The sequence below is a fragment of the Centropristis striata genome, chromosome 20, assembly GCF_030273125.1.
Source record: "Centropristis striata isolate RG_2023a ecotype Rhode Island chromosome 20, C.striata_1.0, whole genome shotgun sequence".
Classification (NCBI taxonomy): Eukaryota; Metazoa; Chordata; class Actinopteri; order Perciformes; family Serranidae; genus Centropristis; species Centropristis striata.
The window spans coordinates 13,055,311-13,081,399 of NC_081536.1; the positions used below are offsets into that span (position 1 = coordinate 13,055,311).

General features: G+C 39.7%; 2 protein-coding genes across 2 annotated transcripts; one reads left to right on the top strand and one right to left on the bottom strand.

The window, feature by feature from the left end:
* Positions 1–6,798: 6,798 nt before the first annotated feature.
* Positions 6,799–13,612, bottom strand: slc25a28 (solute carrier family 25 member 28). The gene is made up of 4 exons (XM_059359568.1): positions 13,114–13,612; positions 10,184–10,412; positions 9,258–9,314; positions 6,799–8,740 (listed from the first exon to the last, which is right to left on the bottom strand). The coding sequence occupies exons 1-4, from the start codon at positions 13,453–13,455 to the stop codon at positions 8,166–8,168; spliced, it is 1,203 nt and encodes a 400-aa protein (XP_059215551.1). The 5' UTR covers positions 13,456–13,612; the 3' UTR covers positions 6,799–8,165.
* A 4,287-nt stretch (positions 13,613–17,899) lies between these two features.
* pyroxd2 (pyridine nucleotide-disulphide oxidoreductase domain 2) lies at positions 17,900–25,911 on the top strand. Its single transcript, XM_059358767.1, has 16 exons — positions 17,900–18,038; positions 18,464–18,483; positions 18,617–18,710; positions 18,881–18,954; positions 19,057–19,212; positions 19,411–19,564; positions 19,660–19,721; positions 19,806–19,903; positions 20,590–20,731; positions 20,842–20,976; positions 21,064–21,136; positions 22,524–22,677; positions 24,182–24,333; positions 24,540–24,646; positions 24,990–25,110; positions 25,373–25,911. The coding sequence occupies exons 1-16, from the start codon at positions 17,900–17,902 to the stop codon at positions 25,441–25,443; spliced, it is 1,752 nt and encodes a 583-aa protein (XP_059214750.1). The 3' UTR covers positions 25,444–25,911.
* The last annotated feature ends 178 nt before the right edge of the window (positions 25,912–26,089 follow it).

The following is a 26,089-nucleotide window of genomic DNA, read 5'->3' on the forward strand; positions in this document are numbered from 1 at the left end:
CCTATTAGTTTGTGATAAAATGATTGATGATGCAAAAAGCATGCTCGATTAAAAGTGCCCTTGAGTCCATGTCTTGTGAAGGTTAAAGAAAAGTCTGTTTTAGTACTTAAATATTTCAATTGATATTATATGTACAGAGTGCATATATCCATAAATGTATTTGAATTTAATCAAATTATAACCAAACTAAGGGGTTCTCAGGGGGACACAGTCCATTTATACCCCAGGCCCCTTTGTAGGTTGATCCGGCCCTAAGTGCAGGGGGAAAGCCCACATTTATTTCTCAGAAATACAATTCATATCAGATTGCAAATCCAATTAGCACCTCGATTGTGGTCAACAATGGAAGAGAAACAAAATGAACATCAGCGATAATATCTCAATTCACGGTTATCTCACATGCCGATTGTTGTGCGGTATCAAGTTTTACAGAATGCCAGGAAAGAACTAAATCTAAACAAATTATACCAGCTATGGAAGTGTATCAGGTTCTTTTATTTACTGAATTCATGCATTAAAAAGCTTGTTTGCTCTACTCTCACTTGAGCCTTTCTGCTTTAGTTTCTGATCTCTCCTACTCTCTTGGCTCTGCTCCTCTCCTCCTCTCAGACCTGCTGTATCTGCCCAGAGTGGGAGAGACTGCTGCAGCCAAAGGGATTACAACAACAGCTCCTTTATCCAGCAGCACCCCAAGAAGCGTGAGATAACAACCTGTATGTGTGTATCCCTGTGAGTTAATCACACCTCATCCATTAGCTCCTGGCAGATTGGAATAACGTGGACATTATGGCATAATCCTGTATCACTCTGTAATTCATGCTGAGTGGTCCAGTCATGATTTGGCTTAATATATGCAGAGAGATCTGACAAGAGACGCAACAAAAGAGCCATAAATATGGAGAGCGTAAGAGAAGGTGACAGACTGAGGGAGAGTTGTTGTAGAGGACCTGAGTCCTTTAGGCCTTCACATTCCTAAGTACTCTTGGAGTGTGCGTTTGTGACCGTGTGTGTGTGTGTGTGTGTGTGTGTGTGTGAGTGTGTGTGAAATACACTCGTCCACAGGTGCTTGCTGTAAGGGGCTTTGAACGGAGGCTTGAGTTTCCAAAACATGGGCTTACACCAATACACAAGGGAGTGTATGCATGTGTTTCTGCCAGCCATTCATCAACTTGTAAGAGTTTTACACCAGAAAAGATGTATACAGTGAGCGTGTGTGGGTGTGTGTGTGTGTGTGTGTGTGTGTGTGTGTGTGTGTGTCTGTATTTCTGTCCAAATAAAGTCAGACAAGATGGCCTTGACAGAGTGATAATATTCGGTTGAGAAGAGAAATCGTTCCAGGTTTGCTCAGCAGGCAGCAGCCACTACACACACACACACACACACACACACACACAGGTATAATACGCACACACCCACTGGGTAAACACCTCTGAGGAATTATGACTGACATCGTAAAGTGTGCCACTCTGAGAGCAAACACTCCAACTTCTCTATAATGTCTGTACATCTAATTAAAACGCTCCATTGTTGTGTTCAAAGGGTGTAATTGTTGTGACAGGATCAAGACTCGTCATCTAATGTTTCACACTGTTATCATAATGACAGACCTCTATTAGAAGACTTGAAGGTGAAAGTGGTTTGGATCAGTCATCAAACAAGTATTTGCTGTACACACAACAGTTCTTCAAGTGCAAATCTCTCTCTGTTAAATTACATTACAGAAAGGAAAAGTTACCAAGATGGAAGAAATCAACAGTTGATAAAATTGCCTGCATCATATACAGCCAGCCTGGATGAGTTACCCGCTTCCACAAACCTTACATAGGAATCAAAAAACATTTGCCGGAAAAAATGAGAGGAACTAAACTCAAGTTAAATGGACAATGCATATGAGACAGGATGGACAACATGGCCTGTCTACTGGTAAGGTTTTGGCAGGAAAAAAATGTTAAACTATTTTATAATTTATAAAAAGTTAAAGCATTTTATAATGCAGAAAATGCTGTTTTTTAGCCTCTCAAAGATGGAGATTTTCTGCTTTTCTCTGTTTTATTTCATAATAAATTGAACATCTTTGGGGGTTTGGACTGACAGCACAAAACATTTAAAGACATAATCTGCGGATTATTTGATAATAAAAATAACTGTCAGTTGCAGCCCTATAATCTATGCACTATACAAGCCTGAAACATTATTAAAACCAAACACAGGAGACATTTTGACCACTAATAATGGGAAAAAGCACCTGTGTTACTGATTCATTACATGAATGATGGCTCGGTTCCAATGAAGTATCCAGCCAACTTAACTCTGGAACTGGCACACTTAAATGGAAAACAGCCATTTTTATGTTTATAATTACATCCTGCGTTGACATGTCAAAACTTCTATGAGAACTAATGACAGCAGAAACAAACAAATGTGCTGGCATTCATCTGCCAAGTGAGGAAGCACTTTTAATCTGAGCAGCACAAAGGAGTGACAGCCAACCAACGCACAATAAACTGTCACATAACTGCCTTGACATCAAGCAAAATAAAGGGATTGTTCAGAGAAAGGCTATACTACACCTGACTGTTCAACACCGAGTCCAATAACTGTGCGAAACACTAGATTGCTTAAATGGCAAAGACTCTTGGAAAAAGACTGCAGTCTGTGAACATCAGATTTAAAACCAGTCACATCATTGGGTACAGGTCAAACTCATAGAACAGGAGTCTGTGGGCAAGGAAGCCCAGTGCAACTACATCTGACACCACAAAGCATTCGTGATCTATACAACCACATGACCCAAGTTCCACACTTAGGTCCAATAATGACACCTGAGCTAGCTCCATTAGCTGAGGAAGACAGTGAGATGAGGTTAAAAACTCCAGATAAGACAGGTGGAACTTTGAGTTGAGATTATTTTGTCATACATTTATTTCAACTTGTGGACCTTTTGAGGAACACATTTTGTTTAATGTCTAGTGACAAGAAGCCCATATTATTTCCATTCAGAGAAGAGAAAGCCAATATAACAGACGTCAAACTACTACATGCCCTCCTTATCTTCACTGAAGTGCATCCTGAGCCCCTTTGGAGATACCAGCAACACCAAAAGGAGCCTGAATATTGCTTTTATTTACCAATATTTCTACCAGGTCATGAGCACAGACTTAGTAGCCTATGTTCTAGTATGCAATTGGTTGGCAACTGTGATAAGAGATATACAGACCTAAATAATGTTTTAAAAAGCCACACCATTAAGCAGTTTACCGCTTCACATGTCCGTGTACAAGCAGATTAATTTACCTGCCTTAAATGCAAAGCTAACAAAAAGACAAACAATAACAATCTCAGACTGCATATTCATTATGAATGACCACAGTAGTTATTGTCATGCCAGAGCCACGGAGGGCATATAAATAATAGCTTTATCCTACCATGAGTGTCTTGTGGAGGAGACGCTGGTGGAGGCCCCTCGGCTTGAAGTTGAACAGATGATTTAATCCAGTGATGACAATAAAAATCCAGTTGTTCGCGTTTTGATCCATTTGTTGTAGAAAACAGCCTTTTTCTACTGCAGTTAGGCATTGAAAGTTTGGCAATGTCCCTTAGAAGTGAATTTATATTCGGGAAAACAACTTGAGGGCGAAGTAACGTTACATGCACGATAGAGGAGCAGCCATTTAGCTTATGTTTTAGCTGCTTTAGCTAGCTTCATTTAAACCAATCTTAGTTAGCCAAATTGTTGCTTATTCATGCACTTCATCCACATCCTCCACATCTTAATATACTGCTGTGGACATCTGCTTTGACATGTAAATGATGTAAATATGTTTTTATTTTATCGTAAAGTCTGAATATTTCTGAACCGGCTCCTCTAAACAGCTCATAATATGGCAAACAAATTTTTTCAAACAAACGCCTGTCAAAGGTCAGCCCCGCCCACATGGACATTCCAGACTTTTAATTGGCTGGCGACATCTCCAGAAAACCAATCATATTCACAATCGTTTAAAAAAATACAAATGTAGAAATAGCGGTGTAATCTATTTTATACAGTCTAAAGGTGGAATGTAATTTTTTTTTAAAAACTTTCTTTATTTAAAGAGGTACCCATACAATCTATGGGTATAACAGAAAATGTCATACAAAAAATAAATAAAAAGCAACTTTGAATGAGCAAGAAGAATCTAAAGGCCATTCATTTTGAATACTTTTAGAGTAAAATAAATTAATTTAAAATATTCAGTCTTAACTCTATATATAGGTCTACATCTTTGTAACTTATTTGTTTGAATTCAACTTTTAAGCAATGAAAGCAGGGTTTGGAGTCAGATCACCAATAGGTTGTAAGTATTGGGCAGAAGCCTAACTAAGTAAATTTACTCAGGTAGGCTGCAGCACTAAATTACTTTAATTAACCCCGAGGGGAAATTCAGTTAGTCTGTTAGCTCTGGAAGAATGAGTAGCAAAGGATCTTTTGAATCTCTCCGTCCTGCAACGGAGAGAGAGGAGCCGTCCACTGCTGTTTTTCGGTCCATAAAGGTTTTGTGTCGTGGATGATCTGGGTATTTCAAGACGGCCTCGAACATCTTGACAGTGCATCTCTCCACCACCTCCTCCAGTGTGTCCAACCTGGCTCCAACCACAGAACCAGCTCTTTTGACTGGTCTATCCATCCGCCTTGCATCTCTGTGTCTGATGCTGCCTCAAATACAAATTTAAAGTATCTTACAGTATCTGATAACATCAGTTACTTGACACATTCAGATTATTGTCACACAATATAAAAATTACAAATTATGATGTCATATTATGGACTGAGGTCCCTGGTAGTATATAAATAATTAAAATTAGCTCCAGCTTTACTACCTGCAACATTAAAGTGATGTACACGGTAATGCATCAATAATTAAAATCACATATATTAGTTCCAAAATGGGCCAATTATTACTTTTACTTTTGGTGCCAATACCTTTCTATTTTTACCAAATTTGGAATGCAGGATTTTTACTTGTAACAAAGTATTTCTACACTGTGGTATTTGCACCACTGAATAAAATAAATCCTTATTTGATTTGATAGGCCTGGCCAAGAATGGAGCCACGGCCTACCCTTGACTACATGTCTGACACATGCAGACACTCTTATACAAACAGAGGCACAAATGACCAGACTAAATAGTTTACTCCTCTCAGACTGCTGAGATTTGGAGCAGGCATGCTCAGTCTCCCACACACGGAGACAGACAGAAACAAAAGTGCAGATGAAACCATAAAATGAAACTCGCCAGTTTGACATCATGTGACATCCAGTTTTCACTGGTTGTGTCTCTGTATCTGTGTCACAGCATTTCTACGCACCTGCCTTTTCAACCCATACCTTCATATAAAGTCTCTCATGATGAGTTTTATTACTGGAAACACAATGGGCATGCTGTAGCGAGCTGAGCATCAGCAGAGGAAAGAGAGAAAGACACACAAATACACCATTCTAACAACATGTGATTATGACAGGCCACACATACTGTACACATGCATGCAGGAGAGTGACGAAGCGAGAGGCAGAGACGCTTCATTAACACTCCCTGTTTGAACAGGTGTCTGTCTGACAAGAATGGGTGTGTGTGTCTGTTTCTGTGTCTGATATGTGTGTGTATAGGCTGTATAGAGGCTGAGGCAGTGGAACTGTCACTCTTTACCAGGATTTGTAAAAGTGTTGCTCTGAAACTGATGCATCCACAGATTCTAACTGAAGGATGTTGGTGTCTGTTTCCAGTCTATTTATTGAAAAACCTTCAAGGCAGCCAAACTTGATAAGAAATTCATAAACCAGTAATTTACTCAGTTTAAAGCCTCTGCCTGGAGCAGTTGCCCAAACATGCTAACAGGCAGTTGACATTTCCAGACATCATTACAGAAGTCCTGTTGTATAATTTAATTTTGTACACAGATGAAAGTGATAATTCAAAAGCATTTTACTTGTTTTGGCCACAAGATATTAAAACAAGTCATTGTTATGATCATAACAGTAAGGAGTTCTTACAGTGTTTGTAAGGAAAATGTATGACTCAAACTCTTTATCCCCATAAATGTTTGCCTCTGATGCTTCCCTAATCTCACCAATCTTTCATGCTTAGTAAGTCTCAAAGCTCCTCTTTCCACTGGAGAAAGAGGTTCTCCTGATGACATGATCACTTGTCCCAAAGCTAGAAGCCTGTTAGCTCTAGATGTCATGGCAGAAAAGCATAAGTGTATTTGTTTAACTTACCTACAACCCCAATTCCAAAAAGTTGGGATGTTATTCATAATAAGCAAAAATGAATTTGTTAATCCTTGTTTCACATGTAGTCAATTGAAAACTGTACAAAGACAATATATCTTATGTTCAAAGTGACAAGTAGTCAGTTTTTTCTGCCTGTCGTTATCAAATTTAACTCTGCTGCATTCCAAAGCTTCGCTCTGCTGGATGTTTGTACGCAGGCTGTGTGTCCACAAGTTCAAGTTGTGTTTTCAGTCTTGAGGGTCAAAGTTGAAATCTGCACCTGTGTTCAAGACTAAACAACTGTACCTGCCTCAAACTAAAAATAAATACCTGAAAACACAAACTCACTGTGAGCATCAGGCAGTACAGATGTGACTTACTCCATTCTTTGGTTTTCTATTCACCAGCTACAAAGATCTTCTATACAGACCCAGACTATAATGACAATATGGACTTGTTTTTACAATGACCGGTGAATAGACAAGAACAGTGAGATCTTCACATATAAAAGTAGTCAGATACTTTCAAAGAAATCAAGAGAGCTCCCATCATTAATGAGCAGCGAGTAGATCCCCGCTGCCAAGTCTTTATTCAACGAGTGCAATTCAGTGTCAGAAATAATCAGACAACAATCAATAAGAATGACAGCTTCCATTGATGTGTACTCACTGGGGGTACAGGTACATAATGTTGTAGGATACTGAACTCCTTTTGGCCCAGTATAATGTACACAGCCTCTGCTGTCAAGCACAGATATTGAAATTCAGTAGTTCCTAAGCTGAAAACAGGCTGATCGCTACAGTTAATGCACAGAAATTAATGCTGCCCTGGTCTGCTCTGCCAAACACGTACACAAGGCATTAATGGTGTATTTGGATTATCCAATGGTGAATTAAACACATAAATGGGGGAAAAAATAAGGGAGAAAATGTAAATTGATATTTGTGTTTTCAAAATCATTAAAAATAAATTAAACAGTCATCAGAAACCACAGAGATAATGAACATTTGTATTTTCTGTCATGTTATATCATAGAGAACATTCTTGGACTTTGAAAAAGAAAAAAATATTTAATTATTCCATAATGGCAATGGCAAGAGAAAACCGAACCCCCACATCTGGTCTTTGGTCTTTCTGTTAATCTGTGAAACAATCAAACACTATTGAACTGCACTTCAAATGATACAGTTCAGTTAATCAAAATCAAACCAAAGATTGTTTTGACTTTTGCTCTCAACTTTGTGGGTTGCCAGGGTTCCATTTCATTTCTGCTTTGGATTCTAACTGGGTGAAATGCAATTAAATCGGATCAAAACAAAGCTATTTTTGATAAAGGTCTGTATGCCTGTGTGTAGCCCAGACAAGAATGTGTCTTGTCTGGGATTACTCTGTTTGTTAGGGGATGTTTTAAAAGAAGAGTGAATCATGAATCCTGAAAGGGGTCTGGATAAGAAGTCAGTTATAATTTTGATTCGCAAACTCAAGGCTTGGATGGGTGAAAATAAAATTCTGGTCCTAGGACAGCAAAGCTTATGACACTACAGAGTTAAAGTAACACTACTGCCCCCTGCTGACTACCTTTCCGATTCAAAACTTGTGCGTTCATGACATTTTTCCTCAGCTTGAAGAGACGTAGTGGTCACTAGAATGGCTTTAAAAAAAACTTGAGAATAACTAGTTCTATAATACTGTGTAAATGTCTTCTAGAGGAGAGAAAAACATAACTCAAACCATACCTAGCGTAGCAAAAATATAACTCAAACTGGCTTGAAGAGATCTTTCTTATCTGCTACGTCTGTAATGATTGGGCCACTGAGGTGGATTTCAGCCAGATTCTATGTGCGCTTTGACTTTGTCTTCTCCTCTCAGGGAAGACAGAACAATATTAGATGAGAACAAATCAAGGAAGATATTTAGATCTCTGTCTCCATGTGCTGAGCTCTCCTCTTGTTGTGCTGGTGCTTGGTGAGTCCATACTTGAAGAACTCATAGACCGACCAGCTGATGGCTGTGGAGGGCATCTGGTAGATGACCCTCGCCTGGACTCCCTTGAAGAAGCCCTTCAGGCCGCCCAGCCTGTAAACTGTCTGGAAAGCATGGGCAAGGCCTGTGATGCGTCTGTGGGCCCCTTGGCCTTGGCCCTGGCCAGGGCCTTGGCAGGAAGACAGGGAGCTGAGGGTTAGACACTCCTGGGTGTTGAGCAGGGTCTTGCAGACATCCAGGGGCGTGGTGGCCGCCGCAGCGATGGCTCCGGCCAAAGCTCCGGACAACATGTGTGATGAGGGGTTGTACTGTCTGTGAGGGTTAAGCAGCTCCTGAAGGTACTCATAGGTCATGAAGTGGAGCGCCTGGAAGGGCACGTTCATGGTGAGCTGGGTGGTGTAGCTGCGGTAGAATGCAGCAGGGCCCTCTTTGTGCCATATGGCGCGTATACAGTCCATCACGCCGCGGTATGGCGAATTATACATCTGCATGCGCTGCTTCACAACTATGGACACACGGGTAGATTTAAAGATGGAGGAGAGGGCCAAATGTCCAGGGTTGGCAGTACGGAGATGGCAAAAACAGAAAAACAAAATAATTAATTAGCCAGCTATTAACTAATGCTGTTAATCTGTTCTTAAAGCACATTGGGTTTCAATAAACACACAAAAAGATGTAGTGTGTCTCTTTAACAGTGTTTGCTCAGACAGCTGCATCCCGTCCAACAGCTGCACATGAGGACTCCGACCAGTGTCCTTCTACTAACATGTTTGGGCAGGTGGACTAGAGGCAGCTGTGAAAGGCAATATGTGAGACTGCAGGGTTAAGGCCAATGTGAAGATGGTTGGCCCGGGTGTGGCACCTGTAAGTTTCTCCACTGACATTGCTGTCTGGCAAACTTTTGTTTGAGGGAAAAAATGTCAAAGAGGGTTGGTTCAACTTTTTAAAAGATTTTTTAAGAACCCTGATCCTAAATCTAAGGTGAAAGGCAAATGGTATTGTACTTTAAATGTTGTCCTTACCTTCAGCTGGGTTCATGACTGCATCGTGAAGCAGTGTGGCCACACACCCAGCGGTTCCTGAAACAAACGCACCTCAAAAATTAGCATTGAAATAATCGTGAAGAATACAGAAGGAAATACAGGAGACTGTGGTACAGAGGCGGAAAGGAAGGAAAAGGAATTCTCACTTCAACAGTAAGAATCCTTTTGATCATGTCAGAGCCTTTAATCCCTTATTCCAAAATAAAAGGTGCAAATGTCATGCTCAAAACATTATTTCCTCATAGCACAATTAGTGCATATTCAGCAAATTACACAGGTGTAAACGAGACATCACTGGCTGACTGAATTCAGGAGGCCAAACTTGAGCAAAGAGAGGCACCTAGTGGACAAGGCAGCTCATTGCTCTTTTGAGAGATTTAAAAACCCAAAAGCTTAAAAAGACAGGACCAACAGAGAGCAGATGAGATGGGAGAAAGACGACTTACCCAGCCTCCCACTAAACTGGAAAAGGAGGAAGACAGAGAGAGTAGGGAGAACAAGGAATAAGGAAATGGTTGACATCCAGAGCAAGGTTTTCAAAATTAAATCTCAATCTTGAACTTCTGAGGTGACGTTTCTAAACTTGACCCACATAAGACAAATTGTTTAACAGCTGACCCTGGCACTTCCTTACAGCCTACAACTGGAGCTATGAAAAGACTCTATCCAATTTGATCGCTTGCCAGGGGTTTTTAGAACTGGTCAGGCCTTGTCTGCGCTACACACGGATTAAGCCGAGTCAGCGGATTCATAGAGCTCACACTGATGGTACTTGTAATTACGGTTGGAGTGCTACATGTGAACCTATCTTATAGTGATTTCAAAGTTAGGGCAGCCAAATATGTTCTATACAACTGTGGTACATGTTACTGTTAATGTGTGTATATAAGTATGTTTTGTGGTACCATTAGCCAAATGGCTGTTAGCCCCTGGATGAATGACATCACTTAGAGTCTTTTTGAGTTTCTCATAGCTGGCAAAATAGAGGGCATGGGCAGGTCCCGCCCCAACTGCTGTTGCATTCAGCCCTCTCATTGGCCGCCAGACTCCCTCTGTGGCTACAATTCGCCGAAGAGCATCCATCACGTTCCTGTAGCGGGCTGCAGGGTCGGGCTGGAGGCTCTGCATGCGCGTCTGGAAAAGAGGAAAGGTGTAATGTAGCAACGTTCAAAGTCAACACTATGCTCCCTTCCCACCCAGCACGGCTACGTATTAAGTTTACTCATATGTTCACTGAATCGGATATAAAAATAGAATGGAATTCATAATTTATGTCTCATAATATGTATGCCAAATGTTGCAAAGAATAGCACGGCAATGAAAAGGCTTCAGAGTGAATAAGGGGTCAAATGAGGGAAATGAGGTGCTCGACATTGTGTGTGGTGTACATGCATAATGAATAGAAGGAAGTATGGAGTTACAAGCTCCAAGGTCACAAGGGGACATAAGCTGACTTCCTGTAAGCCTCTTTTGCCACTGACCCTGAAGCACACCTTTCTCCCTTCCTCTTTAACACACACATGCACACCAAGATAAATGATAAGATTATCAAAACATTACCTAAATGACAAGTGCAAAGGATCAGGGTTTCAGTCATGCGCTGTTTGGTATTTCGAGAGGGTTGCCTGGGGTCGCACTTGGTGAGTGTGTCTGTCTCTGAGGAACGAGCAGCGGCATAATCTCTGAATACCAAACTTCCAGCTGAATGGACAAACTTCCACCCCACTGTGTATGTCCATGTAGTGCTCTAGCAGAGCATAAACATGGACTCATATCAGTCTATACTACAGCTGCGACTCAAACAAAGCAAGTTAACATTGACACAAGTACTGTATGTGCATCAAGCTATTTCATGAGCTCATAAACTGTTGCACATCTCTTTGCATGATGGTAAAAAAAAGAGACTGGTTTGATTACTGGCTTCCTCATTCATTTCTGCCACATACAGACCCATGCACGGCTGTCTGGCATGTAACAGCTTTAGGTCTGGTGTGTTTACCTATGGTATGTTTGCACGTCTAGAAAGCAGCGACCTTTGTGCTAAATGCAAACAAAACATCAACCACTAGAGCAAACGCTAAAGACTTCCTCTTTCCTGTCAATGAAAAATCCTAAAACAATTGAAATTCCAGTCACACGCACTGAGCAGTTTACACTCTACCTACAGATGCAGCACACTTTTTAAAATCCACAACCAATTACTGGGAGCCTATTCTAAACTATAATTACACAATCTCTTAAGTGAGAGGCTTATTGCACTGAAGGAAAAGTCTTTATTTGGTGTAGGGGGAAACCTCCAAATGGGAATCTCCTAATAAAACAAAAGAATATGTGAGCTGCAGCACAAATACGTTTTTCCTGCATATTTCTCTGCATAAATATGTGGCTGTTTATGTGCAGTTCATTTTGCTGAGTCACAATGCCCCTAATCTCTCATGGCTTGCTTGGAAGTATGCTGAGAAACAGTCTAGTGGGACACACAGTAGAATACAGGTGGAAGAGACATGTATGGAGCATGGACATATGCACAGCTATTCAGTCTGACATGGACAGCTGACGATACTAACTCATTACCACTTGCTCCATCTCTCTAACCCTGTGCCTGTGTTATACAATGACCACAGCAGCTTGCCCCCATCTAGCTGACCTCTTGGGACAAAAGGTCATGCCTCAGAGTTATGTTTGAGTTAAAAACAAAATAAACTAATGTATAACAATGAAGGCCACATGATAAGAAATCTCTTGCATGAGTCACGTGATCACAAGACTGGTGCAAACAATTAGTTAAGGGCTGTTGAGCAGGAGGACTGCTGCCACACTGTATAAAACTACTAAACTGTGTGATGGTAAAGTAGCAACAGATGTTTTACTGTGGACTGGAAGGGCAGACTGGGTAACAAACAGGGCCATGTGATCTCAAATAGGGCTGGGTGATATGGAGAAAATCATTTTTGACCAAAAATGTTGATATTGATATTGCAATGATATTGTAGAGTTGATTACAAGTGCTTTACGCAGTGAAAGTACTGATAAGAAAGCATCAGTAATGTGTGAATATAATGTTTAAAAGTGGGTAAATAAGGTTAATAATGGAACATCTAATCTCTTGAAGTCATAATATGATATATATATATATATATATATATATATATATATATATATATATGACGATATATAGTTTCATTTCACGATATAATATCTTTATATTGCCCATCCCCAGCAAAACTGCAATGCCATTCATTAATGTGTGTCTTATAATAATTATCGTGGTGTAAGAAACAACAACATTCAGTCCCTGGCTTATGTAAACAAGAGTATATCTTTGGTCACCAGAACTACTGTTGCAGCTGAAATAAATAACTTGTTCCTCTTATTAACGCTACTTAATTGCATAATGAAGTTAACCAACTTCCCATTCGCTTGCATGACATTGCATTAATTAATTACGTACTAATATATCCGTTGAGGCTTTGATAGCAGATTGATTTGGTGGTTTTTAATCGCAGTGACCAAAAGGGCTGCTGAATGTGACCCTGGTACACGCCGTCATAACTACTAGCAAGCAGCTAACGACAGTCGCACTAAGTTAATGTATTTTACATGCTAACAAGTTAGCTTGTGTGGATGTGAAACGCTCACTGAGCCGACTGACCTTGTCCTCACAGCCGTCAGCACTGCAGCGTGTTTATGTTAGCAAGCAAGCTAATGAGCTATGCTAACAAACACGCTGGCTACAAGGTAAACATACGCAGAACATAACAGGGACCAGGTTGTGAAAGCACTGAACATTCAGAAAAAGTTGTGGGTCGGCTGGTTAACCAATGAGCTATGCTACCTTGACACAGTCGATGGGGAACATGAGGCAGTGCTCCATGATCCCGGCCACAGCTCCAGCAAACATGTGGGTGCTGGTGGAGGCTCCCTGTGGCAAACCCTCATAGTCCTCTGAGTCCTCTGTTTGTGCATCTTGTGCACTACGGATAAAATCAACAGTCTGTATCTCCGATTCCCCCCCGATCCGGGGCGTCAGGCTTCCCACGATACTTTCCGAAACTCCCCAGAATCTGCCCCCCAGCCATCGAACTTCTGCCCCGGCAGATGCACCAGCAACCCCGGGATCATTGCCCGTAGTCTCCGCTGTCATCCGACGCCTCCTCACAAATCCATCTGCTTCCATGAGAAACCAGGTAAAATGTCAAGTCTTTAGGGCACGCAGACACGGCTTCTTGTGGGTGATCTCAGTCCCTAAAGTTTTACATTCCCGTGGGCTGCTATCACAGCTTCTCGCCTGCTAGCCTACACCATTCCCTCCCCGCCTCTTCACTCCCCAGCTAGAGCCAAGCAAGAAGAGAGGCCGCGGCGGACACACACACACACACACACCGAGCCCCACCACAGGCCGAGACGAGGAAATGCTCTCTGATTGGTTGCCAGGGCCATTCCTAATCACGCTATTGGCTTATAGACATGTCACTCATGATTGGATTTTGGTGAAGACTTCAAATCCTGTCATGTGGCTGTTGACATGGGATATTACCGTTACTAAACATTGGTGCATCTGTGAAAGCAATCACACCCGAAGGTCATTGCAGGTCATTCTACAACACATTTCTTTCAGGTATTCAGATCCTCTTCTTGATTAAAAGTTGCAATACCAGGCTGAAAATACTTAATTACAAGTAAAAACCTGCATTAAAAATTGTACTTAAGTAGAAGTGCACATCCAGTGTTATCTGCAAAATGTAGGCCTGCTCAAAGTATTAGAAGTGAACAAGTCAAGTCAAGTCAAGTCAAGTATAGTTTTTTTGTCCCAACTTGGGCAATTTGTTTGCAGTCTAGGTGTATAAAATACATTAAAAAAACCAATACATTCCGACACACATACATACAAAAGATCACAGCTTCATTATATGTATATTTAAAAATAAAACAAACAAAAACAATGAAGTGAATCCAGGTGAAGTGTCAACCACATAAGTCCCCAACCTCAACATCAACAACATCATCCTCATCGTCAATATCAAACTCATCGTCATCATCATCATCACCATCAACATCACCATCATCGTTCAACCAGGTTCAGTTCCCTAATGGAAGTGGGGATGAATGAATATCTGTACCTGTTCTTTTTCACCCTAGGGGCACATAAGCGCACACCAGATGGTAGCCAGACATACTCAGAGCTGAGAGGATGGGTACCGTCTGAACAGATACTCCTAGCTTCCCTCAGTACTTGCCTTTTAAATAAACAATTCAAATCAACAAACTGAGTCCCCACATTCTTGCTAGCAACCTTCACATACTCATTAAGCAAAACATGGCCTGTGTGAGTTTTTACTATAATAGATTATTATTACTGAATCAGTAATGTTTAATTTACATTTTACTGCAGTAGTTTAAAAAAAAGATGAATTTATGATGGATTATTATGATATTTTATACATTCATCATATATATTGTGCATAAAAAAAGTCTGCAAAGTAAATTAAGTTGTAGAGGAGTAAAAAGTCGCCAACAATATTTCCTCCTGCAATGTAGTATAAGTATAGTATAGTATAATTAGCCTAAAATGGAAATAGTTAAGTACAAAAGCCTCAAATTTATACTTCAATGTAGTAGTTGAGTAAATGTAGAATACAGTTACACCACATTCCTGCAGTTGCATATCTCTGATAAGTTACTTAATTTTTTGTTTACATTACTGAGTCAAAACCCAAACTCTCTCCACAAGGAAAGTGTTTTTTTTATCAGCATATTTAACTTAATTATTTAGAAATTTGAATGACCACAGACCACTGTATTATTTGCTATTGTTCTTAGCCAATTCTACAGATCACAGCCTCTTGATCAGTTGTTTGATCAAGGAATTCTTTAGCTGAGTAATGTGTAGAGCATCAAAAATAACAGCTACTGCATTGCTTCTGAAACGTATTTAATTTTCAACCTATGATTCAGCCCAATGGGTTTCACACCAAATATATCATTCTGTTTTTCTTTTTCAGTTATTTAGGGCCTAGCTTACGGCCCTACAAAACTTTAAATGTGCAGTATTTACAGACATTGGTTATAGTGGTAATAATGTGTTCAAAATAAGAAAAATGCAGTTATTGAGCTTGCACCAAAAAGTATTTTATTTACTTTACATTTTATTAAAAGATAACATTTTCTTGAGTATTTTCCCATTGGTAAAGTATAATATAATGTGGGAATAACTGACAATTATCGACACCACAATGAAAAGTAGACATTTAACCAAGTGTTTAGTTATTTGTGCTGCAAGCAAATACATTTTGTATTAAGACTTCCTAGTATTTAACATAGACACACTTTTCTTACCAGCACACTGCAGGTAAAATCAATTGTCTTTTTCGGCTCCTCAGGAAACATGACACAGTAAATTCTTTTTAAAAAATTGATTTCCCCTAGAGTTAAATGACACTCTCCCTTGACTAACATCATGGATACTAACTAAACTAACTACAGTTGACCTCCTCATTGCACTTGTGTTGTTTTTCTGCACAGTAAAAAACTTTTATGATCTTGCAATGAGACAGTCGCTTACATTTAGGCTTAATAATTAGGAATGCCTGAAGCTGCCAGATATGTCTCCAGGCTGAACATCTTCACCAGTGAACCTCTCCGCCTGGAGGATATCGGAGCAATTTTTTTCTCCAGAAAATGAGGTAATTGTGTTTTGGTGCGGCACTGTTATAACATAATTGCATTTTCTTCTTTATTGCCTGGGAGAGCCTTCAAGGGCCGTAGTGTTGAATTTCTGCCGACAAAGGGGAATGAAGTGTTAATTTCTGCTTACAAGAACAAAATCTCCTGCTTCTAAACTAGTTATGGTTGATTGGCTGTTGTCCGCAGACGTTCCTTAAAGGAAAACCAAGCAGACAGCCTATCAGGATCATTTCTCTTCCCTGAAACTAATGCTGCTCTAATACACCAAGGGAGAGGCATGTTAGGTCTAGCGGGAAACTCTAGATCACCATAACACCTCATTTCATTCCCTCCACCGAGAGAGTGCACAATCTATACAAGCCACAGGAATTATTTTACACTGTCTAAGCAAAACATAGTCAAAAATCCACATTATATAGACAAGATGAGAACATAACTTGATTCTGTTCTGCTGTGTTTGGTTGTTTTTGTACCAATTAACACCATCCCTTCCTTATAGATCTCAGGCTCTGTCTACTCCCTGGACTGCTGCTTGGGCCCTAAGATGATCTATGGCCTCTTATCTTATTAATGCACCCTAAGTGAACCACTAGGCCAATATGACATCTTCAACAGCAGCACTAAGAAACCATTCTTGTTTAAGAGCTCATCTTAAAACTCTTAAGGTAGGCCCTTACTGTGAGATGACTGTAGCCCAACCCCAAATCAGCTGAGAGAAGACATCTTGAGCTGCACTTCTTGGTTATTGTTATTATTTTTAAAATAATATATTTTGTGTGTGTATTATGTGATAAAATAACACCTTCATAGACATGCCACATATGCTCTGTGGAGCAAATTCAACATTTTGTTCACATCTTATTCTGACATCCTGTGGACATTTTTACATTGTGCATTTGTATATTCCAAAGATTCCAAAGATTCCAAATCTCCGTAGCTGTATTTTACACTCACTTTTACACTCACACACACAAATGCAAATATAATGTGACATACATTAATAAAATTTGGCTGAGCTTAATGTTGATAATACAGCTTTGAGGTTGTTGTATGAGCTGTTTGTGGAAAACCATCAAAAGGGGCTTTGGAGCTGGATTAAATGGAACAACTCTGCCACCAGGTGGACAATTGAATAATGACAAACAGACAGATGACATGTTGCATGCTACACATTATACTTATATAACTATATAGCAAGTCTGACTGTTACTTTTACCTTATTCATTTTTTTTCTTTTACAATTAATTTACTGCCTCTATAAGGTAAAAAAAATACATATTCATGTGTTGTTTTTTGTAAGGACAGCAGCAACAACAATATAGTGATAAAGTAATGTATTATATGATGTACTTGTTTCTAAAAAAGAAAAGGGAAACTGTCCCTCTAAAAATTAAACAGAAGACAGAAGTTAGAGATACACAGGACGGATATAACATAGAAAAGTGGATAGATAGATAGATAGATAGATAGATAGATAGATAGATAGATAGATAGATAGATAGATAGATAGATGCGACAAGGAAGTCTAAAAAGCTCATAATGAGCTCCAAAATTCCTTATCAGGACCTTCATATACACGGTTGCCCATAAAGTTGGAATAATTTTGTTTTCAGACACACTCCTCTGTTAATTGTGGTTTTATTTTCATTGTGATATGTTTTGAAGATATTGATTAATATTGATCTGTTACAATCATTTCATATAAAGAGGTAAACAATATTTTATTCAAACTTTATTAGCAACCGTGTATTTCACTCACCTATACGTTAACCATAAACATAATCTCCCATAACTACGATCCACTACCCGCCCCCAGACCAGCAAAGGAATGTGGGCCGATGTGGACCCCTGATCTCACAGGAAACCCGGATCTACTTCAGCTGCAGGAGAAAAGGGGAGGGATTAACGTATCCTGGCTCAGACTCCTACAGATATCTATGCAGACTCCGACCATGGCTGCAGCAGTGTGGACTGATCGAGGACGCAGGGCTGTGACGGTTGTGGGGACAGTGACGAGATCCAGGTCCAGTCACACCGCTCTAAAATCCCAGTATGACGCACTGGTCATCGGCGGAGGTGAGATCTGCAGACTGTCCGAGAAAAAAGTGCAGAAAACACTGGAACTATGTTACAGTTCAACAGCAGCTTGCGCTACACAATGCAACATTGATACAACGTTTCAGCTAAGTTTGCAAAAGTAATAAGTAAGAATTTATTTCACCCTTCTGACAGATGCTGCTCGGCTCTGTCACTTGTTATGTATTTAAGTGTATTGCAAGGTCCTATTGTGATCTAAATTATTCAACTTTGGACCATTGGACTCATTAAAGTTGACTGTAAAATACTGGAGAGCACCCTGCACAAAGTGTCTGCAACAATACTGCTTGCAGAAAGCTGAAGTGAAGCTGTTAATTAAAAAATAAATAAATAAGTATCCTTATTTTGGGGAGCATTTACATTTTTTAGAAAAATACTCTAACATCTGTTATATTTTATTGCAGGACACAATGGACTGGTGGCAGTGAGTTAAGGCTTTTGTTTCCCAACACCTATACAGCAATACATCATGGTCCAGCAACAGGGTAAAAGGTGATGTGTGTGTGTGTGTGTGTGTGTGTGTGTGTGTGTGTGTGTGTGTGTGTGTGTGTGTGCAGGCTGCCTATCTTCAGAAGGGGGGACTAAAGACAGCGGTTCTGGAGCGCAGACATGTCCTGGGAGGAGCAGCGGTTTCAGAGGAAATTTTTCCTGGTACGGTGGCCTCAGTTCTGGCTTGATGAGTCGGTTCATCCACATTTAACTATGTGAAGAAATATGGGTTTTACAACTTTATAACTTAATACACTGTGTATTAAGTGTTGTATCAAGTCATATCGTCAAAAAAGTACTTGTCCTTGTTAGAGCAATATTATTGTGTGCAGGTTTCCACTTCTCCAGATGTTCCTATTTGCTCAGTTTATTAAGACCCCACATTACAGCAGACTTGGAGCTCAAGGTAAGCAAAGCAAAGGTGTAAAATGTAATACTTCAGCTTTATTTTAGAAAGTGGTTGTCTTGTCTTGTTTCCTGCTGCTCATTACTGTGCATGTATCTTTAGAAACATGGGCTGAAGGTGTATATGAGGGACCCACATGCTTTCACCCCCATGTTGGAGGACGGGGTGAACGGTGCCCCACCGAGGTCTCTCATCCTGGGCGCAGATCTGGCCATGAATCTGAAGGAGATTGGCAAGTTCTCACAGAAGGATGCTAAGGTGATTTTAGCATTAAGATAGTAAATGGTACGGGTTTTTTTTTAGATCTTGTCAATGCAGTATGAACTGAAAAGGTTTCCCACTATCTTTCTTAACCTATTTTCTCCACCAGTATGAAGTTATTCTGGCTTTCTTCTCAAACAATCAAACATCTCTACGCTCAGTCTCATCTTCACCAATTCTTGGACATGTCCCCAGGCCTTTCCAGAATTTGTTGCACACCTTGAGAAGCTAGCAGCAGCTATCCACCCTCTTCTGGATGCTCCTCCTGTAGATGTTCCAGGTGTAACTACTGGGTCACTGAGGAAGAGGCTGGCTGCAGCTAAAACACTGATGCCTATCGTCAAATGTGGTACGTAAATTTTCAGTGCCAGAATAAGAAATTATTCAACACATCCTTCATTTGTTTTGTAGTTACTGAATTATGATATGTTTTTGAATTTTCAGGACTAAAACTGGGTAGAAACATTCCAGACTTTTATGAAATTGTAACTGCACCAATAATGAAGGTTTGCTATGGCTAACATTAAGTTCAACATTAAACGCTGTTTTCTGTTAACTGCATTGTAACTTACTTGTGTTTTATGTTGTAGATCCTCAATCGGTGGTTTGAGTCAGAGCCGCTGAGAGCAACACTGGCTACTGATGCTGTGATAGGAGCCATGACCAGCCCAAGTAATCCTGGTAGTGGGTGAGACACATAGAGTAGATACCAAAACTCATAATTAAAGGTTTAACTGCATTTAAAGGTGCTCTACAGGATACTGACAACATAAGCATAGCAGTAAACAATATTTGCTGTGTAAAGATATAGTGGACTAATGGTGTCCTGCAAAGTGAATTAAGTCATGCTCATTGTGGGTGTGTCGTAATCTGAGTTTCTCTGATCTTTGTTTTGGCTATTTAAAACTTTTGGCCTGGTCTGTGCTTGTGTCTCACTGGCTAGCTAGCTGTGCCATCCTGACCCACGGTGGCAGGACAGGTCACCCCGGTGAGTGTGAGTTAACCTCCTGTTAATACTGTGTTAACACTGTTAACACTGTTAGCTCTGTTGCCGTGGCTAGCACTGTTAGCACCGTTAGCACCACTGATTACACTGCCATCCTGATCCACGGTGACAGGTCGGTGTTTTTAGCTAGGTCACCCCGATGAGTGAGAGTTAACCCTTATTAACACTACTAGCTCTGATTTTTAGCGTTGTAAGCAAAGGATCCATGGCACTGCTCACTGCTGCAATTTTGGCTCAGCCACCTCCATGTTTGCTTGTGACATCAGAAGTGACAGCCGCGTGGAGGCGATCCCAGCTCAGATTGAATTTCGTTCTCAAAGTCACATACAGCACCTTTAAACTAATGAAACACCGACTTTGCCTTGAAGGTATGTGCTCTTGCACCACGTGATGGGAGAGCTGGAGAAGGAGAAGGGAGCATGGGGTTATGTGGAGGGAGGCATGGGAGGCGTGTCTCAGGCTATTGCTAGCTCTGCTCGGTCCTATGGCGTAGACATTTTCACTGAGAAGGTAATATGGTTTTGATTTATTCTACTGATTGTGATGGAGTTTATTTTGTGTAAATTATATTCTTGTATCTGTATTTTTGTTTATATGTATATAACATGTATCCTTGGCAGGATGTAGGGCAGGTCCTGGTTGGTTCAGATGGTGCTGCCAAGGGAGTGGTGCTAAAAGATGGTACAGAGATCCACAGTAAAGTTGTTCTATCAAATGCTACCCCATATGTTACCTTCAAGAACCTCATGCCACAGGTAATGAAAATAGTAAAGAAATAAATGCAGCATGTAACCATGATGGCTCCAGAGAAAATAATATATTCTATCTTCCTTTCATTGTAGGGGGCCCTTACTCCAGAGTTCATCAAAGCTGTAGATCAGATAGACTACACCTCACCCGTGACCAAAATCAATGGTAAATCATTCAGATTCTGTCATGCTAATTAAGCTTATGCAAAAGTTTCATTAGCCGGTGACTGAACTGTGACTGCTAAAAAATATGATACGATAAGATGAGATAGAAGACACAATAAAGAATATAAAATATAAGACATATACATATGTTCTACACACTATATTCATACATTTCTGCTATTTGGCATGTATTTTTAATAGATATATTTTGTGTTCGTTTGTTTCCCGAAAGTACTTAAATACTAGCAAGTTGTAAATAGGATGTTGCATGTAAAGTATGAACATCAATGAAAATATTTAAATATAAGTTGTATATGACATATATAATATAGAAAAAATACAGAAAGCCCAATATAGGCCTAATGTGGTCGTATGTAAACAGAGATAGTGCAAATAAAGTAGGATAGAAGACAAATTGTGACTGAGTGGATAACAAAAATACATTTTTAAAATTTGAGATATCTTATCATCACAACCCACCAGCAGTTTGATCGCACCAAAACAAAACCATGGTGTTGAAAAAAATTGCAAATTCATTCTTTGATTTAATCCAAATTTGCTGACTGTCCAAATAATATAAAATGTAAAAAAATGTGACAACAGAGACTTTTGTTCTCTTCCAAGCTGCCTTGGAGCATGTTAATGTTTACGGTCACAGTAAGCTGTAAAAAGAAACAGAATTTGAAAGCAGATGGTCACTTTGTCCACTAGCTGCAGGGCACATTGTCTTATCTCTGTGTCAGCATTGTCTCTTCAGCCACATGTTAACTATGTTTGGATGAAACCCTGCATTCTTTAGTCAAACTTAGACTATTGGTCTGTTTTTGTTTTGTGTTGAACCACTACTTACACACTTTAAAGCCGTAAAGAAGTGGGAAGCTGTGAGGCAGACTTGGCAATAAAGCACAAACAGACGCAGTGTATCAGGAGGGATCAGCTCTTAGTCATCCACTACTGAGTGCTGTATATTATTACAGTGTAAGATTAAGTCACTGCCTACACTCTTAGTACTCTAAACACAAGTTTCACAGTTGGGGGTATTATAAAACACTGTAAAGCACACACAACTAGAAGGTGTTTAGAGTTCAGCCTCCTGTGTTGTGCCATTTGTACCTTGGGCTTGTTAATTACAGTGCAGCCTGGGCTGAAGTACTTTAATGCTCAGGAAGTTTTTTCTCCCAACAGATCCGTCCTCCTGAGACTAAATAATACCTTTTACTGTTTTGTAGACTACAGTCTAGCTTTATGATGAAGAAATTTAGCAGAGTTAGTTGCAACATATTCCAACACACTTAAAAAAAACATGGAAATTACATTAAAATTGCATGTAATCTTAGAGCAAACACTCATTCCATGTCATTTTCTCTTTTGTGACCTATTCTATATAGTGGCCGTGGACAAGCTACCAAACTTCCTAGCATGCCCCACACCAGATGACAAACCTGGACCCCACCATCAGTGCTCCATTCATCTTAACTGTGAAAGCGTGGAGCTACTGGAGACTGCATACAAAGAGGCCATGAATGGACGTCCCTCAGCAAGGTACGTTTATCTTTATACTCCAAGTGAACGACTGAATACATAACCAGAATCATTACTCTTTTTTTTTTTTTTTTTATAATTTTTTTTTGAAAGAGAGAGACAGATAGAAAGGGGGTGACAGAGGGGAGGACATGCGGCAAAGGGAGCTCAGGCCGGATTCGAACCCGGCTCCACCGCAGCGAGGACTGTAGCCTCTATACATGGGGCGCCTGTGTAACCCACTACGCTACGGACTACCCCAGAATCATTACTCTTAAGATGACAACATGCAAGAGATACTACTGGGGGTAAACATTACAGGTGTATACTCAGTGATGGAGGAAGTAATCAAAACAAATATTCTGTTACAAGTTAAAGCCCTGCATTGACAGTTTCACTGAAGTAAAAGTATGTTAATACACGAGGAAAAAGCTAAACATAGTTATTGCAGAAAAATGTATCTTCATGTTATTTTTTTATTATAAAATTTGTATTATTATTACTAATGCATTAATGTAAAATTATTATTTTACTATTAGGAACTATTTTGTATCATACTGCAACTAATGATTGTCTTCATTATAGATTGATTATTATTTTACTATTAGGAACTATTTTGTATCATACTGCAACTAATGATTGTCTTCATTATAGATTGATCTATAATTTTCTCGATTAATCAGTTGATTGGTTTGTAAAAAATAAATAAATATGAATGTAGAGAGAAATGACACACTTACACAGAACACAAAGTGACACTTCCACAATGCTTGTTTTGTTAAACCAATAGTAGTTCAACATTTTTTTAAAAAGTCAAAAATAAATATAAAATGATAAAAGTGGCTCCATTGGTGAAGCTGGAACCATTTTTTTTCATGAAAACTACTGACTTAAAAGATGATCAAAGCAATTGCCAAATAATTTGCTTACTTTTTAAGCTGTATTATTCTGTAGACTCAAGTACAATTCAGGTACCTAACAATTATACTTAAGTTCAGTAAACATACTTCCATCACTGTGTATAATGCACTGTAAAAGTCATATTATGTAAACCGTATGTGATGTAAGTGATATATGCTGAAGGCAGCAGGAAATGATGACAATTTTTAAAAGGCAAACTCAAGACCTACTTGTTTAGTCTAGCTTTTAACTGAGTTTTATCTATCTGTTTATTCTCTATTAACATATATATTGTGTGAAGCACTTTGTGTTACATCTTATTTGTATGAAAAGTGCTATGCAAACAAAGTTTGATCGATTTGTCTTAAAACTATAATATTATGTGCCTTGTAGTAGATATTGGCTCCACACATGTATGTCAGTATGACTCAACAGCACACTGGGTTAAAATGTTCACATATCCTTATCTTTTAGATAACACTTAGCCTTGAATGAATTGGCTTATGTCCCTAAAATGAGTCTAGCTCCCACAGTGTAATTTAAAAAAACATTTTTCTATTCTAATTTTCATCACCCACCCTTCACTCCCCCCACCATCTTTCATAATTGCTCTGTGTTCCTGCAGACCCATGCTGGAGATGACCATCCCCTCTGTGTTGGATCCTACTCTGGCTCCCCCTGGCTGCCACGTGGTGTCACTGTTCACCCAATTCACCCCTTACCACATAGAGGGCAGAGAGTGGACGGACCAGGACAGGGAGGCCTACGCAGACACTGGTTTGACACACTTAATGATCCAGTAGTTCTCGCTTGTACATGGCAGAGTTAGAAAGGAAAATGTTTTTTCCATAATGTGACATCCACATTTTAAGGTCATGACTGTTCCCTGTTAAATGTAGAAATTCCAAAATGGATAAACAGTGTCAAAGGTGTACTGATTAACCTGTGTCGTTGATAAAGCCTGTGTTTGTCTGTCTCTTCAGCATTTGACTGGGTGGAGCGATACGCCCCTGGGTTTAAAAAGTCGGTGGTGGGCAGGGACATCCTGGTTCCAGCCGACCTGGAGAGGATCTTTGGGCTCACTGGAGGGGTACATACACTGCAGACATTGTAGCAGCAATTTGAATGCTATTTCACAGCTGATTTGCTTGACTCAATCGACTTTCCACTGGACGAGGAAGTCATTTGCATCATCTGCAGTGTTCTGTCATTCACTATCAGCTCAGGTATCAGGCCTGTTAATGGTTACAGACAGTTTTACCACAAGCCACAAGCCAGAATCAAAGTTCACATAAGCTGTGTAAAGTGACACTGTCTATAGCGTACAACTTTATGAGGCAGTCATTGAACAAATGGCAGGCTGCTTTTATCATTATAATATCTTATATCAGGTAACTGAATGAAAAGTAAACATTATGGTTTGTCTTTTACAGAATATTTTCCATGGATCAATGTCTCTGGACCAGCTCTACCTAGCACGACCTTTGCCCTCTTTGTCAGACTACCGTTCCCCAATTAGAGGGCTGTATCTGTGTGGCAGTGGCTCTCATCCAGGTTTGATTTTAAAGCTTAACCCTCCGCTGAATTTTGAATTGCAAAACAGCTGTCTGCTGTGTAAAGCGTAGTAAAATACAATAATTAATATGTTATGTTGTCTGTTAAAACAGCATGGTTAATGAACCTTTGGACTTTAAAATCTTAAAATCTTATCCAAACTGCTGATGATAAAGAAATGAAGTCACTTGATGACGTAAGGTTGCTGAGTAAACTGTTTGTGATTTCCCCACACAAGAACTGACTAATTTTTTTTTTTTAGGTGGTGGTGTGATGGGTTCACCCGGCTGGAACGCAGCGCTCACTGTCATGACCGACCTGAAACGTCACTGAAACATGTGACAGCATCAGTGTGTGCTCCACTCATAAGTGTTAAACCTTTTTTGTGTGATTTGTGAAATCAGTTTCAATACTCTGTCCAACTATCTACCTGATCATCTGTCTGTCCACCACATTATGTTTGTAAGAATATCTGAACAGAAGAAAGGCTGATTTAAGGATTAATGAGACAAGAAGAGACTTAATGAAAAGAGGCTTTCAGGCTCTTTAATAGGTCGTCCATGTCAGAAGTCCACCAGTCAATCACTCCTGGTATTAAACACCAGTGCAATACTGCCGCAGTAAATCCTGTTGCGACACCTCTTATGAAGTCATCATGCTGAGCCAACAGAAAATCACTGATACCAACACGACATTGTTGTTGAAGACAAATGCATTTTTAAAATAACTGACAGTTAATGTAATAATTGAAATGAAGCACAATGGGACTTTTTACAATTTTGTATGAATAAATCCAAATGAATTCAAGCAGATTTGTTTCATTTTCTCTAAACTAAGCATAATTATTGTTGGTATGCTTTATGATTTGATGAATTGATGTGATATTTTAGGATATCAGGGTACAAATTGTAGAGGTTTTTTTCACAGCAGATATTTTGACTTGACTTTAACTTTATTTTAACTTTGAGTGTTCCAGTTA

Coding starts and splice junctions, on each gene's coding strand:
- pyroxd2 (XM_059358767.1), top strand. CDS start 17,900: ATGCAGACTCCGACCATGGCTGCAGCAGTGTGGACTGATCGAGGACGC. Junction 18,039..18,463: donor CGCACTGGTCATCGGCGGAG/GTGAGATCTGCA, acceptor ATTTTATTGCAG/GACACAATGGACTGGTGGCA. Junction 20,977..21,063: donor TCAAGAACCTCATGCCACAG/GTAATGAAAATA, acceptor CTTTCATTGTAG/GGGGCCCTTACTCCAGAGTT.
- slc25a28 (XM_059359568.1), bottom strand. CDS start 13,455: ATGGAAGCAGATGGATTTGTGAGGAGGCGTCGGATGACAGCGGAGACT. Junction 10,413..13,113: donor TCCCCATCGACTGTGTCAAG/GTAGCATAGCTC, acceptor CCTCTTTTCCAG/ACGCGCATGCAGAGCCTCCA. Junction 9,315..10,183: donor TAACAGCCATTTGGCTAATG/GTACCACAAAAC, acceptor CGTTTGTTTCAG/GAACCGCTGGGTGTGTGGCC.